Genomic DNA, 17,809 nt, shown 5'->3' on the forward strand with positions numbered 1-17,809 from the left:
ATATAGGGGGCAGTATTATAGTAGGTATATTCTTGTATATAGGAGCAGTATTATAGTAGTTATATTCTTGTATATAGGAGCAGTATTATAGTAGTTATATTCTTGTATATAGGAGCAGTATTATAGTAGTTATATCCCTGTATATAGGAGCAGTATTATAGTAGTTATATTCCTGTATATAGGAGCAGTATGATAGTAGTTATATTCCTGTATATAGGAGCAGTATTATAGTAGTTATACTCTTGTATATATGGAGCAGTATTATAGTAGTTATATTCTTGTATATATGGAGCAGTATTATAGTAGTTATATTCCTGTATATAGGAGCAGTATTATAGTAGTTATATTCCTGTATATAGGAGCAGTATTATAGTAGTTATATTCTTGTATATAGGGGCAGTATTATAGTAGTTATATTCTTGTATATAGGGAGCAGTATTATAGTAGTTATATTCCTGTATATAGGAGCAGTATTATAGTAGTTATATTCTTGTATATAGGAGCAGTATTATAGTAGTTATATTCTTGTATATAGGAGCAGTATTATAGTAGTTATATTTTTGTATATAGGAGCAGTATTATAGTAGTTATATTCTTGTATATAGGAGCAGTATTATAGTAGTTATATTCCTGTATATAGGAGCAGTATTATAGTAGTTATATTCTTATATATAGCGATCATGTTCTGTAGTAGCGCTGTAATCATAGTAACACTACAGTGTGTTTTATCAATTACTGAGAATGTAGAGTAATAACCAGAGGGACACTACAACCTTGGTAGTAAAGGCACACAGACTTTTCTCGCTGTCAGGAGGATGGTGACTACCCTATTCTAGTTTAATCAGAATATTCTGGGCTATAGACTCTACTCAATCTTTAACCTAAATGAAACAGATTATTTATTACTGAAGGGTTTAAAGGATTACACTGGTATAATCAGAGATGGAACTTTCCCTATTCAGACAATGGAGGAGAAAGCTAACCATAGGACAGACATACAATGTATGGTCTTTATTGTAATAAATAGGCAGCCTCCTTAGTTACTATATATAATGCAATGTCTGACACATTTGTTACAGAAGCATACTATTTTCTAGTCACTATCACTGCTGTCCGGGATATGACTTCTTTATGAATTCATGGTGGACGTGTGGTGTATTTTGCTTTTACATAGAAGCAGATAGATATAAGCAATGCTGCAGTGTAAAGCATGGGAGGAATGTAGAACAGCAACCTAATCCTATATGAAACACCACCCTTAACCCCAACAAAGACTAAAAGATGAAAAGCTCTTCTATCCGCAAATGTATCTTTGCTGAGACCCATCATGGGCAATTGGGGCCCAATCCATTGCTTTTAGGTTGAGTACATATAGGATGGAGGATATAAAGCCAGAAGCCATTATTTTCTAAAGAGCTAAAATAACTTGACCTCATAACAGTGCACTTGTTACTAAGTTACTAAGCTAAAAGTATATTTTTTTGCCATTACCATGACCGATCAGAAAAACACATAGGGGACGAGCCACGAGGTGCTCTCCCCACGCTGTGTCGATAAAACCAGGATGGCCCCATAGGCTTACATTATAAGTCCATCCAGGTCACATGACAAAGAGCTGAGAGAGAGAGAACATGCTAAGCCTGGACTACTCCTGGCACCTTCTGTGTTTATACTACAATCAGCTGACTGGGGTTCTCCCGAGTCTCTACCAACAGGTGATGTCGGTGGAAATGGAAGTCAGGTGTGAGGGATTTTCACTACCCAATCCCTTTGTTTTTGGAGAGATAAGTTAGCCAAAGATCAGTCTGGCTGTGGCATACCCCCCTCCCAATGGGGAACACGAGACTGTCCACCATGTGTATGGGGAGGATAAGAGCTAACTGTCGGACGAATGACTGATCAAAAGTTTTTATATGGAAGTATGACATTTTTTTTTTTTTAATTATTTTTTTTTAAATTTAATTCTAATTCAAAATGAGTATTCACAACGGGCTTGGGGGGCTTGGGGGGGCGGTATCAGGGTACATAGACACATTTGGGTCTATAATAAGACTTTTAACAGGGTCATACCATCACATTCGCCAAGTTCTTTAAAATGGATGGTGAAACGTTTACCTTGATCTGGATTCTTTGTCTCTCAAGGGCTATGTTGCAGTGCCATAATGCAGTATAGTTTCCCCCACCAAGAAGTGAAAACCATCTGCTAATACCCCCCCCCCCCGCCCTTCCCCCTTTTTTGTGGCTGTGCCCTCATTCCATCATTCTATACCACTATTGTGTTACGAGCATCAAGTGGTTTCCCACTCTCTCCTCTTGTTGCTTTTCCATATAGTACACCATTAATTTATTGTAAGGATATAGCATGGTGCCAGCTGTAGGAACTGTTCCTTAACATAACCTATAGCACCAGTGAGCCCTACCTTGATGGCTCATAAGCCCTTACCTACTATGAAGTAAAATACTTGTTGGTGAAGCATGGTAAGTTTGGTCACACGGTATTTTGTAAGTATCTTACCCCGACATTCAGCTCCTTCTTCATCCTCTTCTCTTCCCGGGTCACAGACACAGTTTCCACTTGACACCATCCACTCCCCCTCTCCTCCGCAGTGTAGACTGAGCCGCGTTGTACCCTGAACATGAGCGCCACTTACACAGCTTCCTGAAGCTTCCGCCAGTGATGCCCCACCTTCTCCACTTGATGGGGTCTCAGGGAAGGATGACAAACTCCTAATAGTAGCTGGACACTTATTAAAATAAATTTTTACTCCAGCCAAAGATAGGCAGGCTCCCGAATCCACAAAGGCCAAGTAGAATCCACTTCTTTCTATTGGTCCAAAATCTATAGTTCTCTCATCCATTCGAGGTCCCTGCCCACCTTTTCCCGGGTCTCGTGAAAAACTTTTACCAGCTCCAATAGTATCTACTTTTATCCAAGACTCTTCTGTCCAACCCCAATCCTCAGCTTCCATGGCACTGTCCACTTGGCGATAATATAGTGTAAATGTTTCTTTGCAGGCCAGGTGACGACGAGATGGGGGTGCCCGCAAGCTGGCACAGTCTCGTACTGAAAAACGTAATGTGACATATATACGTCGAGCAGTACGGCTTGGAATATATCCTGTGCGCAGCCAGTTACTCTGGTTGGAGCGTTGAGCATATGAATTGCAAACTTCATAGGTGCGCAGGAGACGTCGCTGGCCATCTAACACACTGACTTCATCCCACTAAAAAAGAAAAGAAAAGTTGGGAAAAAAGTATACTTATGAAACCAGGGTGGCAATTGTTGTCCTGTGCTGTTAGCAGTGTAATCCTCGGTCTGGAGCACCGTTAGGAGCATTGCCCCACCGCCCAGAGTGCTGATCCTGCTCTGGGGGGCAGGGTAGTGCTCTTAACAGTGCTACAGACTGAGGATTACACTGCTAACAGCACCGGAACAGCAAAGAGGTAAGAGACATACCTTCCTCCTCAGTGCCCCATGAGGAATAGGGGACTAGCGGCAGGTTAGATTTGGCTGCCCAGAAGCTGCCCAGACATTTATAATAACTGTCTCTGAATATTATCTTTTCCATTCATCCCATACACATGAACGTTAGGCATAGGGGAGTGGTAAGCTTCAGCTCTGGCACTGGCTTATCCCTCCTGAAACAGTAGGGTTGTACACAAAGAAATCAGCATGCCCATCCTTTCTTTCCACCCACTTCATCTATAGGTGGAGAGTAGGGGGGGGGGGGGGGGCTAAGGTCAACTTAAGTATAAAGTGTATGGGCACCTGTAGGAGGCTTTTAGTTAGCATTCCCTCGGGTTACTTACCCCTCCCTCTGGGTGGGTTGACCAGCCAATCTCTGAGGTTTCTTGTGTTGTATCAAGTAGGATCTCTGTAATACAAGAAAGGATTAAACTGTGAGCAAATCATACACAATGGAAGCTCTTATAGTAGACTTTCTGTCTTCTAAATATAAATGTCAGGTAGGGTACTGGAAAGACACGTAGACAAGTGCAGCCCTAGACTGGCACCCGCCCCAGCTGTCCCTACCTACTTGCCCTAAACAGTACTAAGATTTACTGCGGACAACTGGTCGACAAATCTTACACTGAAATACACAGGAAACTAAGTCAACAGCAGCTGGGCAGTGAAGGTACAAAATCAGAATTCAGAAAGCAAGGCCAGGGTACGTAATCCAAAAGGTCAGAACAACAACAATAAACAGTCAGGAGAATGCTAGGTCAAGGCACAAGGCGCTATCACAGGCACTGGAATGAGACCAGGGGCTGAGATTTATAGTGAACAGGAACCTAGATGCTGACAGCTAACTGGCTAGGTAAGCTGTCAGTCACCATTAAGGATACACCTGAAACCGATCGACCGGGGGTGGTAAGGCCCCAGCCGCGGCAATACACAAAAGAAAAAATAAACACAGCAGGCTGGTTGCCGGGGATACTATGGGCAGGACCCCAGCAACCAGTCCCGCTCGACAGCAGAGCGTGATAACTAGAAATGAGCGAACCGGGTTCGGGTTCGAGTCGATCCGAACCCGAATGTTCGGCATTTGATTAGCTGGGGCTGCTGAACTTGGATAAAGCTCTAAGGTTGTCTGGAAAACATGGATACAGCCAATGACTATATCTATGTTTTCCACATAGCCTTAGGGCTTTATCCAAGTTCAGCAGCCACTGGTAATCAAATGCCGAAAGTTCGGGTTCGCTTGAGGTTCACTCATCTCTAGTGATAACATCAGAGCGCGGCCCGAGATCTGAACGTGCAGGGCGGCTGCTAAGGACGCTGTTGGCGCAACCCCAGAAACCGTTGCTGCCCGTTGTGAAGGACGCCGTCAGCATCATTCTCAGCCAAGCCGCGCGCCTCGGCAGAGGTAGAGACCGAGCATGCGGCTTGGCTCCTGACAATAATTTTGTATGGTGAACCTCTACATCTAGCTTACATTTCAATGCTTGGACTGGCCCAATGGGGAACCATGGTGAACCCCTAAATAGATCAAAGTCCCAGACACTTCTGGGTTCCCAGAGTCAGTTTAACAGATGACCCCTAAGCACCCCAGTCCCACTGTGGCTATGTGAATTACCACTTCTTTAATCACACGGTTGCCTCTTCCATTTGGAGTGACACCTTGCTAATCAATAAATGGATTTTTCCATCTGTGATTCCAATTCAAATACCTGTGTCTGCACCTCTACTGTTTGCTGCTGCAACTCATGTGAAGTTCCACCGCTATTGTCTTGGACATTTTGAGACTGCACGTTTAGCACTGCACATGCTTGTTCATCTACTGACAGCGGCTGCTACAGTATATTGCCATTTCCACCATCTTTGTTGGAACTTCTACCATTAAAGATTGCACCTTAACCTCTACGTCGGTAACTGAAATGCATGTGGAAGGCATTTGTTATTAAAACAAAAAAGTCTTACATGGTTCCTCCATTCTGTGAAAATTCTCCCTAACCACCTCCCTTGTGTATTATTCCTTTTGACTAAATCCAGAAATAATAGGAACGGAGGTCTTCTATCCTGAGGTGGTCTTCTTTCTAGGAGAGATGTCTCCATTCCTTCTCATCATATGTGAATCTCATGTTCTTGTTCTAGAGTTGTAGCTTTAGAGAGTTCAGATGTAACAGTATCACCTGGACCCCTAGATAACACTAGTATTATGAATGGTGTCAGGGGGTAGCACCCTACCAGACTTTTGCAGACACGTAGCATCTATTTCTCTTTCTAGAATCTGGACAGTTTTGTTAGGAGTATTGAGAACAAGTATGCAGAGCTTAACCCCAAGGTAGGGTAACTTTCTTCTGGGAAAAGCCTTGGATACCATCTTGGATCTAGTCTGGACTATCTAAAAAAGGGAAAAGTCTGCAGTGTATAAGCTGACGAACTCTATTAAAATCTGCTTGACCTACTCGGGAAACCTTGAGGGGTTAGCTACACCCAGTTGTTCAACCTTGGGACTACTTCCAAACCTGACACTTTGTGGGCTGATCTGGCATAAGGCTGCCTTCTTCTTCCTCTTTCTCAGTCTTAGCTGTGAGTACAAGATTCTTTACCAAGTAACACGCACAGTGCAAGGTATCCCGTCAGTGTACCGCACTTATTAGGCAAGGCCACAAGACAGCCCCTTAACCTACTTTAGTCAAGCGACACTTCTTTATCTACACTACAAACGCCCAAACCAATCTTTCTGTATTGTCCACCAGGAGAAAGGACATTGTTTTTTGTGATTATCTTTTGCGCACTTTCACTTTTTCTTAACTTCTATTGCACTGGATATTCCAAAGTAAAGTGTTGTTTTAGATCGGTGCTGGACTCTGTGCTCATTACTCTGCTCCGCACCTGCACCCACATACACCTGGTTCTACCTTTTCCAAAACCTAGTGCTAGTATACCCGGGGTTGGGCATACCACTCCTGGCCATTGTGACAAGTGCCTAGCCTACTGCTAACACCACCTAGCAACCAGAGGTTATGGCAAATTACTTGACCATCCTCAGCTTTTGACATACAAACATTTACTCCCCAAAACTAATGTGTGGCCTTTGACTTCCATGTGGCCAGTACAGTTCAAGTGCTATAGGCTTATCTATACTTTAAAAGGGTTATAAAATTTAAGAGGTCCAAATATAAAAAAATTATTCAACCCCCCGTTTTTGCTGTTATCTGGTGCAGAAGGTTCTGTAGGTGCCTCAGACTGGTAGCCAACATGTCACCACCTTAGCCAATCAGTGGTCCCAGTGGCCATGTACCATAATAATGGCAATATGGCTACCATTATAGGTCTTCTTATAGGATACTTTTGGAGCCACTGTGTCCCATATAATATTAATCTCGTCTTACTTGCCCTCACAGACCAACACCTTCACCTGGCATACAGCGAAAGCCATGATGGCAACCACTATACAATGCTGCATACAGGTGCACAGACATTATGGCGGAAACCAACTTTACAGTACAATATGCTATACACACTTTTCTTAAAGACGCATACTCATAGCATTCACTTAGAAAGGGTGCAAATGTGGGTGAAGGTCCTGTTGCAGATTTTGCATTGAGAGTCCTTTAAGGACTCTCCGAAGCTAATTTTTGTTTTCTCTCCCTCATCTCTTTTGATATTTCTTTCTGGAGTGTTGTCTATTTTATTTCTAATCTGCCGGATCAGAAAGTAGGTCATACAGCATGCATGTAGCAGCTGAGACCAGCCCCGGTCAGGCCGCATTGTTAGACTTATGGCCACTGGCGTACAGCGTTGGTGACGTCTGCCATGCATTGTGACACTGGGCTTCCTCACCAAGGGATCCTCGCACGGAATGTCACATGTCAGGAACATGTCTCCTCTTCTCACCTTATACAGATCCAAGGGGAAATAAGGACAATTCTTCAAGCACCAGATAGTGAAACATGCAACTACTTAGTGAGTGAAACGAACTGGAAGATGTTATAGACATGGAGACCGGATTACGAGGCTTAGCTTCCTATATTCTGTTGAGTGGATGTTTCATCAACAGAAAACCTGTCTATAGAATTGCACATAGAGGTAAAGGTTTTATAGAATGACCCCCACACTGCAAAGTACATTAGATAGATGAGAAACATTGAGTCATTTAATATAATACAAAATGTATAATAATAATAAAAAAAAGAAAATAGCACAATGAATCTAAAGTTGTGATAGTAAGAAACTGTTCTATTTTTAGAGGGAAAATAATCCAAAAATATTCTTATATATCTATCAAGTTTCCAAACACTTTCCTCCATGTGATGCCTAACATATTTGTAAATTACTTCACTTACTTTGAGTGACTCCTTACTCAACATAACAGCTCTATAGTGTTGGCCACTGCTCTATAATCTGCTGCCCAGTGCTTGTTGTCAAGGATAATCTGTCTCTAGTAACAGATAGATCAGGACAAATTACAGGAAGTGGTAGAGGGGTTTAGCATGTGCTGTGTGCAAGAGGGAGTGGGATGCAGTCTGCTGAAGGAACTGTCCAGAGCAGTTGTAAATCCATATGGTAAACCTATCCTGCTCTGGATAGAGGTGACAGCATAGAGCACTGTAACAAGCTGGAAAGAATACCCCACTTCATGCAGGACATACAGCACCTGATAAGTACTGGAAAACTGGAGATTTTTAAATAGTGAGTAAATAGTATTTACTTATTTACTAAAAGTAATATACAAATCTGTATTACTTTCTGACCCCTCCCTGGCTCAAAATCCTTTGTTGGGGTGATAGATACTATTAGAGAAGTATTCCCGGCACAGCTTTAGCAATTATCCACTGCCAATTGTAATCCAGTGCAAGGTCCCACTAGGCCGGAAGATGCGCAAGTAGCGCGAAACGGCTGTCGCCTGTGGAACACCCCTGAAATCCACTGTCTCTCAAAAATGTTTTGATTGGTGATTGTTTCTACAATAAATGACCATTAAAGTCTACTTGGTAAGTACTCTCTGTTCACTTATCTATCTTCTATTGATTTGTTGGGGTGATCTGGCAGGCTACCATACATGTCATATAAAAGGGGTATTCGAACTCCAGAAATAAAAAAGAGGTCAGGGTGCAAAGAAAAGAAAAAGTCATACTCACCTGCTCCTTTTGCCTGCTGCTGTGTTTTGACTACTCCTGGTCCCCGCCACTCTGTAAGACCAATCACTGTTTAAGGCCAGGCATTGCTGAGGTTAGTCATTTCCTAGCCAGTCAGTTTCTATAGGGATGCACGTCACAAGGACCAGGAAGAATGAGTGGCAGAAGCAGGAGCTATAGGAATTGCAGTAGTGCAGAATCAGGGTAGGTGAGTATGCTTTCTTTATTTTTACAGCTTCCTGATTTATTTTATTTTCTTTAAAGGGGTATCCAATAATCCTTTACCATTTAAAACTTCTCAAGATGGCCGGAGTAACAAAACATTCACTCATCTGCTGTCAGTACCATCTCAGTGTCATGTGAACAGTGTCAATGCGGCTGCTTAGTATTTTCCTATTTCAGTAATAGCAGGTTACTGCAGCTCAGCTCCTGTTCAGTTCACCATCACTACACAGGGCCGATCAGAGATTTATGGCCTATAGTTCATGTTGTGTATAAGAGCAGCCTCATGTTTTTTGGTATACTACATATTGGCCATTGCTAATGTATCTCTGGTAGTTGTATCACCTAATGAACCGGATAGGAAAGAGGTATATTACCCAGATATCATGGTGGGGTCACCGCCAGGGTAAGTATTGGCGGAGTATATATAAGGGACGCTTTTTCTCAATGCTTTTCATTTTCTATGGAAAACAATGGGCGGTCATTTATTACAGATCAGAAAGATCAGCGTTGTACGCGCTCTCCTACTTGTGTTATATGGTAATATTATTACATTATGTGCATTAACATTGCGTGTGGGTTTATCTTTTAATACATAGGAAATCTGCCACGTGATGCAGGAAGATAAGCCAGAAACAGATGAATGGAAAAGTCCATTAAGTCCGAAAGGGGGAAAAGCAGAATGAAATCTCCAATCTGTGTCTCTGCCGGGGATGAAATTGCAGACCCCATCAGTCGCTGGTTGGAGACCCCTGAAATAAGAGATACCCCAATTGTTCTCTTGTGGAGAACATGGATCTGGGGTTCATCTTACGTAACTTTGCTTCCAAATTAAAGGGATATTCCATAGGATAGGATAAGTGTTAGCTTGCTGAGGGTCTGATTGCCGGGACCCCCACCTTCTAACCTCCTCAACAGCTTAGGCTAATCGAACCTGTTGATAGCCCCCTAATGGGTACGGGGCAGTTAGTAGTTGAATCCACAGCGGGGAGCACCGTTAGGACCAATGCCCCTCCCCCATCACGCTGATACTTCCTCCTCAACACCCTGGGGGCTATCAGTTATTAATCTAACCTGCTGATAGTCCCCCTTTAAATGAAGCATACCTGCAGCCGCTCCATTGCTTCTCTATAGGAAGAAATTATATTCAGCTCCTTAGACAATGAATGGAGCAGCGTCGCGCTCTATTAAAAAAAAAGAAGTTGGGGTCCCATTCCAGAAACAGCACCCCTCAGTTCGTTCGTGTGTCATTGCAGCTCAGTTCCAATAAAGTAAGTGGAGCCCACTTGCAATACCACACACAACCTGAGGACAGATGGGGCACTGTTTTTATGCAAGATAAATGCATCAGAATTCTGGTTCAGTTTGTTCCAATAAAACTGGCATACATATTGTGCGCCATGTCTTAGGAAGAAAGGAGTAGGGAAGAAGGAACATAAATAACAAAGAACAGCCCCTTGTGTGATATAGTACCAATAAGGATGACCCGAAGCTTGTAAGGAGGACTCTCACCTTAGTGCCCCTTCGGCTTTAGGCATCTTACCCCACCTGGGGGTATCACAAACTGGAGAGGGCTGCCAGTCGGGGGGTCGAGTGTTCAGGATGCTCTCCAAGGAAAAGAGACCATTGTAGACAATATAGTGGATAAGTAGAAAAAAAGCTGACCACAGAAGTCACAAACCATCTCCACGCTTACCAAACGTAATAGCTAAAAACTAGTCTTATAAAATAATAAAGCCAATATATGGATAACGCATTTCGGGATACTAATCTCCCTTTATCACATCCAGTAGATCTGGTTAGTATCCCGAAAAGTGTTATCCGTATATTGGCTTTACTATCTATAAACTAGTTTTTAGCTGTAACATTTGTTTGGCAAATGCGGAGGTGGTTTGAGACAGTGACGGATTTTATGGTCGTTTTTTTTTTGTCTACTCATCCTCTATATTAGCCAGTAAGGGGCACGATCTGTATTAACAAGGGGAGCGGCACAACAAGCAACAAATTGTTCTACAACTGCGATAAATTTTGGCACACAAGTTTGCAAAAAAATAGATGGAGTAAAGTTATAAAAAGTGTGTAAAGGTATTCCAAAAACAGCCGGAGCCGATACGACAAGTTTGACGCATTTCAGACCTGGTCTAAAGTTTTGCTGGGTCATTTTCCACACTATTAGAATATATTTCCCCCCATATATTCCAATTATAAAAAAAAATTACAAATATAAACTCTAATATTCTTCCAGGATAATAGAAGTCGAGGCGATCAGATCCCCGGACTCAAGTCCTTCGGGATACCTGCACGACTGCATCCTCCATGGTGCACAGCCAGCTGTAAGTCTGACAGACAAGAAAGACGGAGAACATAGGAGAACATAACAAGACGGAGCACACTCACCCTGAAGAAGAGATGCAAGAGGCAGCAGGTAGAAGATACAGGTAAGTGTCTTGATGGACATCTTGATATCCGTGCTCAATCCAGGCAGGTATCTGAGACTTATAAGGTGCCCACAAGTAATACTGGTGGAAGAGATGAGCTTGTCCCCTCATGACCTTATGCCGGAGCAGATGACGGTGCCGGGAGCGTTAGACAGACAGCAGTCAGACACTTTAGGGTCTTTCTTTTCCTTATTATAATCCATACTAGATGTATCTCCTCGTCCCTGGGCTCTCCTTGGGTGTCTCCCTGCTCATTGCAGTCTCCTGTGCCAGTATTTCAGGCTTCCAGAGTTATGAATGTCTCTATTCCTCCAGTTAGGGGGGTAGCGGAGACTGTGTCTGCTCAGAGCTGTATCCCCCCCCCCCCACCTTGTTCCCTCCCCAGCTGTCTCACTAATCTTTCCACGCTCAGTGCCCCTCACTCTCCACCAGTCACTAAATCCTCACCCACTCTACTGAACACGTATTACAAGCATCTCCGCACCTTCTGCATGGATTCTGATGGATCATACATAGCACCTGTTACTCTGTAGGTAATAGTCCAATATGGTTCAGAAAATTGTTTATATTTGCCCCGAGGACTAGTGGAGGACTCTCTCGGGGACCATTCACAAAGGATTCTATTGCTTTCTGCCTCGATACCATTAAACCTCTTTCTAAAGACCTTAAATGACTTGTCCTCCGAAGAAAAACATCAGAGCAAATCAGAGCTCTGTGTGTAATTTTCTACTGATTTAGTTTTTTAGCTTCTTTATAGCTTTTATAGTTTTTTTTTATTTTCTGCATACAAAGCTTCAAATTCCATACGTAGACCCAGTTCTTCAACATTTGGTCACGGGATGGAAATACTTTATTAGTGCAAAAGTAAAATCCAAGTGAAGACATCACTGAGGCACTACAAAGACCAGACCAGCAAGTCACTAAAAGAACAAGGGGTAGTTTTCATATCTAAGTTCACGCTGCGTTTGTACAACACGTTTATATGTACTGCATTCCAGGAAATATTCCAGATGGAGGTGAGAGAGTTCTAAATTAATCAAATTCACTTTAAATTTCCCCCATATTTTTACTTGTTCTAAAGCCAACCTTTTCAGAATACATGCCATGCAAATTGCAGTAGTAGGGACACCTATCTAAGACAGGCATCCCTGCTCCTATACCCTAGTGGAGCAGCACACACTGTATACAGTATATCTCTGCTAATCAAATTCACTCTAAATTTCCCCCCAAATTTTTACTTGTTCTAAAGCCAACCTTTTCAGAATATATGCTATGCAAATTGCAGGAGTAGGGACACCTATCTAAGACAGGCATCCCTGCTCCTATACCCTAGTGGAGCAGCACACACTGTATATAGTATATCTCTGCTAATCAAATTCACTCTAAATTTCCCCCCAAATTTTTACTTGTTCTAAAGCCAACCTTTTCAGAATTTATGCCATGTGAATTGCAGGAGGAGAGACACCTATCCAAGACAGGTGTCCCTGCTTCTATACCCTAGTGGAGCAGCACACACTGTATACAGTATATCTCTGCTAATCAAATTCACTCTAAATTTTCCCCCAAATTTTTACTTGTTCTAAAGCCAACCTTTTCAGAATTTATGCCATGCGAATTACAGGAGGAGAGACACCTATCCAAGACAGGCGTCCCTGCTTCTATACCCTAGTGGAGCAGCACACACTGTATGCAGTATCTCTCTGCTCAGGTAACATGGGCTGGGCACAAAGTGGATCTGAACTAAACTGACAACCGTTTCCAGTGAATTTGCCTGAAACAATTTTCAGGACATTTGTTTGTCTCTAGTCTTACAGCCCTATTACACAAAGTGCTCACCTGCCAAATCAGGTAGCTATCTGTCTGTGTAATAGAGCCACGTTTGTATGAACAAATTGTTGGATAATTGGATTACTTTGGATAATGGTTGACTGATTCATTACATCTCTTGCTTGACTTTTTTCTCCCCCGACATCCTCTCATAGGGGAATATCTTAACCCCTTAAGGTCAGAGCCACTTTTGATTTAAAACAAAGAAAAAATACCCCTTAAAGTTGCTAATACATTTTCAATGCCTGTAGGCCAAGGGTTCATTCAGAGTTATAATGTCCGATCTCCCACAACACATAAATATTTGGTAGGCTGAAATGTTCATGTGGCTTTTGACATGGTAAAACTCTTTTTGGGTTCCCAGTTCTACGCTAGCCATTGACCAACATTTAACCAGTGGCGAAGTTAACAACGAGTGCTAGGAAACTGGTTTCTTATATAATGGTTGAAATTCTAAATCTACAAAATAGCAGAATACTAATGAAGAAGGGCAAGAAATCCAGGACATGGTGGACTGGAAAGTCAAGCTCGTATTTGTGAATTGATGATCAATATTTAAAGCAGTCCAGGGTGAGAGGGGCGGAGCATAGAACTCTGTTGTTGTTTTTTTTTTAATGTTTTGTTTTTTAATTTTTTAATTTTTTTTTAATCCCGCCCCTTCAAGCTCTCACTACAAAGTGTATATAGTACATGTTTCCGTAAAAGACTTGTTTATAGGAACCAGGATTATGATTATGGCATTGCAGCCAGAGATTAAAGGTAAAGCCGAGAGTCTGGCGTCGCTTTTACAAACTCAAAGTCAGATCTTTTTGATGACATTTCCCTTTTCTGTTTAAGGTCAAAGCCCCGAATGTTCGAATTATGGGTCTGACAGCTACACTACATGAAAACATTCAGTATCCTCCTAGGTGGTAATGGAATAAGCCACAAATAAAAGCACTCTACTGGGAGGACTGGGAATCTGGTCTTATTATTGATTGGGACGTGCTGATTTCACTTAGTATTTTGTCTGCACCATTGCTCCAACCTCTGAGGGGGAGGGTAGAGATGGCTCAGCGTCTAAAATCCCATGAACTTTCCTTTAAAACATCCACTCTATGAGCCATACATCTTAGGTGCAGAAGGATAGAACTAAGGTACATGGGATATATTACTATTGGACACCTGCTGTCTTTATGAATGGACATTTGAGAGTCTTTTAGAAATATTTTGAAGGATAATAATATAGTGTGCCACCACAGGTGTTCTTTTCTCTGTCTCAAAAGCTTCTTACTCCAAGTGGTTAAGTGGTGATGTAGTGCCCTTTAAAGTTTTTTCACTAGATGTCAGTATTTTCTGTATGTATGCTCTTTTAGGAATGGGTTACTGTTTTGCATATACAACATGCTTTTTCTGACCTATGAGAGGTGCTCTTTGCTTCTAGCCTATCTCCTTTTTTCTTTCTTTTGCACACATTCCTTTCCACCACTCACAGGGTACCTTACTTAGCCCCTGTAGGAAGTTACTTGGTGGGAGGAGGTGAGGCATAAGTTCTTGTGGGAGAAGGACACACAGAGTGGACATCCCTGCTATAGTCAAGCCAGGGCCTGGCTCTGCAAGGACCCTTGTCCGAGGCAAGTCAGTTCAGTCTAGTCTGGTCTAGTCTAAAACAAGAGTGGTCAGATGCAATTAGAGACACTTAGTTCTTTCTATACTACTAGTATATCTACTATGCAGTGCTAAACTCTACAAAAAGGGAGAAGAGTCTGGGAACATCCTAGCCCACGCCGTGATCCTGATAATAAAGAGGAACTAGCCTGGATAGGACAAAGCTACCAGAAAGTCTACATATCCTATCTCATAGTGCAGGTAACTGGGACGCCCCGGGAACTTTGCTTTGCCCAGGTAAGCACGGTCTGTACTTCACAGTCAAGTACCTGTGTTAATGAAGTAGTACCTAAGTTTTGCCACAAGATTTCACTGTTGTACGTAACTGTACTTATGTTTTGCACAGCTGCAGGTAACCAAAGGGTTATTGTTAATTGTGATCTGTACACCAATAAGGACCTTCTCTTCTTCTCTACCTATCCCTGAACCCCTCTCTTTTCTATGCTTTCTTCTCCACCACTCACAGGGGATATTACACCACCTGTAGGCGGTTGTCACATGGGGAGAGGAAGTATACACCCACACTTAAGTGAGTCTTAAGTGAGCAGAGAAGAGGCAAGACAAGTTTATCCCTGCTGTGGTCTAGCTGGGCCATGGCTTTGTCTTATTTTTTCATGAAGAAGAATTCACATGTCACTTGCACAGCAGGGATAGAGCTTCCGGCCACCAGAGGGATCTCATCACAGCACTCTCATACAGCACAGCAGGAACAGTGTATGGAATGGCAGTTTCCGGCCACCAGGGGGAGCTCACCACAGCACACTCGTAAAGCACAGCAGGGACAGCATACAGTATGGCGGCAGGCAAGGGGATTGTGCAGACTGTGAGCAGTTCTACATCTGTCGGTAAGGGACAATGGGGATGGCAGCAGGCGATGGGCCTCTTGATGCCTTGCCTGCACATTTACAAGTGGCAGCGGTGGAAAGGAACATCAGGGTTGGTGGCAGAGGACAGTCTTCATGTCCTGGATCCAGCTGCTCTGCAATAGACGGTTAAAGTAGGGGACAATTGCAGTGGGCTTAAAAGAATCACAGATTATTTACCGGACGTTATGTTGTGCTCTGCAAAAGGAAGTTTCGTCAAGAACTTGTAAGAACTGTAGACTGTGAACTAGAACTAACTTGGCCTAAGGCGGTCCTGTGGCCACACTCTGTTACGCCAAGCCCCGGAGGCAGGAGATACCCACAGGAGGTCGGTGGCAGGAAGAGCAGCCATCGGCATTGGGAGGGAACTTCATAGAACATATGTGTGTGTCAGTGCTGTGAGTCTGTTACTTGTTTATTGTGTGACTACCAAGTGTATGTGCCTCTCATCACAAGACGTAATAGAAGATATGTCAATCCACAGCAGTAATTTGATTTTTACTGTTATCTTTTTTGGTAAATTTCTGACTTCCTGAAGTCCGGCCATTTTTAAATTCTGGCAGCCGGCAGGAGCAGGGGGGAATTTGTTCAGGAGTATGAACTTATCTCTCCATTTGTCCACGGAGAGTGGTGGGACCGGCCTCTGGACCTCCGCCAGAAGAAATTTTCCTCCAAGTTGTGAACTGTCCAGAGCAGCAGCAAATCCCCATAGAAAACCTCTGCTGCTCTGGACAGTTCCTGACATGGACAGAATTGGCAGCAGAGAGCACTGTGTCAGACTGGAGAGAATACGCCATTTCCTGCAGGACATACAACAGCTGATAAGTATGGAAAGACTTAAGATTTTTAAATAGAAGCAATTTACAAATCTATACAACTTTCTGAAACCAGTTGATTTGAAAGAAGAAGATTTTTGCCGGAGTACCCCTTTAAAAGTAATCCCCAAAGGTGAGACATTTGTAGAAATAGTTTGCGTCCGATTTTAAATAGTAATTTGTTCTTTGTGCTGCAGAGCATTGCTCCCTGATGTCTTCCCTCAAAAAAGCTCTTAGGGATAAATCACAAATTCAAACTATTGTTGCATTTAAAGATGAAAACTTAAATAATCTTTGTGTTTAACTTTTAAAGCTTTGAAAAATTCATCGTGATTTGCAGTATTATAACTGTAATGTAACAAAATAAGGGAAAATACTGAGCTGCTGTAAAACGTGCGACTGGTGATATAATAAAGACCTGGTCTCTCTGATGGATGATGATGAAAACGTGGGAAGCTATGGTTCTTGGAAACCTCTGAGGACATCTAGTGGTCATAGACCAAATTCCTTACAGTATCGAAGGACGAGTTCGATGAAGGGCTGTTTGTGTACGTGCGGAGTTCCGTATAGGATCGAATGATGAACAAGGGAGGTGACCTTTATGGGTAGGAAAGTGACATCAAAGTACAGTACGGAGTTCTGTTACTGGGTCACTTACCTTCTCCATCAAAATGCTTGAGATCCCGAGGATCTGAACTGGATCAAGTATAATCGTTTTGTAACTTCTTCATTTAAATTTACAGTATATTCCAATACATTTATAGTTGGTGCATTAAGGACTGGTACAACATAAAAATGTCATGCATGTACTGAATGAGAAACGGGAGGAGGCAATTCCAACTTCCTGCCTTGCCACACTCCCGAGCCCCTCAGGCCGCCCATCCATTGAGCGAGCAGGGGATACGGCAAGTTAACGCCAGGGAGAAGGGGTGAATGTGCCTTATTCCTGGCATACGCCCCTGATGTACTTTTCAAAAATGTGCCCCGGTGACTTTACCAGCAGAATAGTGAGTGCTGCTCTGGAGAATAATACAGGATGTAACAAGCAAAACATCTGCCATGGATGCATGTCAAAAGCCCTACTGTAGATGATATGGACACAAAGATACAATGGTATAGCACAACGTTTATGGATGTGGATTTTTGTCTCAGAGCTGGAGAGCCACAGATTGAATTATGAAATGTAGCTAGGATATGCCCACGAGATGACCTATGACATGGCACCCAAGATCCAACAACAACTCTCTCAAAGCTCACAACGAGTAGAAGAGGTCTGAATTCCCAAGAATAGAAAAACCGCTACGTCTTGATCGGCCTTATATGCAAGTTTAGATATATCGGTTGCACCCAGTTGTCCGTTGTGAGCTTTGAGTGTTGCTGTTGGATGTTTATTGCACCTTCGTAAGAACGC

General features: G+C 42.7%; 1 protein-coding gene across 1 annotated transcript in view; it reads right to left on the bottom strand.

Moving 5' to 3' along the window:
• Nucleotides 1–11,357, bottom strand: part of LOC138799960 (ephrin type-B receptor 5-like) — a 70,715-nt gene extending 59,358 nt beyond the window's left edge. Inside the window, exons 1-3 of the mRNA XM_069981765.1 lie at nucleotides 11,206–11,357; nucleotides 3,811–3,898; nucleotides 2,516–3,224 (exon numbers count right to left, since the gene is read on the bottom strand). Of these exons, the coding sequence (XP_069837866.1) occupies nucleotides 2,516–3,224; nucleotides 3,811–3,898; nucleotides 11,206–11,357 (949 nt within the window). The remainder of the gene's footprint in view (nucleotides 1–2,515; nucleotides 3,225–3,810; nucleotides 3,899–11,205) is intronic.
• Nucleotides 11,358–17,809: the final 6,452 nt, after the last annotated feature.

The sequence above is a fragment of the Dendropsophus ebraccatus genome, chromosome 8, assembly GCF_027789765.1.
Source record: "Dendropsophus ebraccatus isolate aDenEbr1 chromosome 8, aDenEbr1.pat, whole genome shotgun sequence".
Lineage (NCBI taxonomy): Eukaryota > Metazoa > Chordata > Amphibia > Anura > Hylidae > Dendropsophus > Dendropsophus ebraccatus.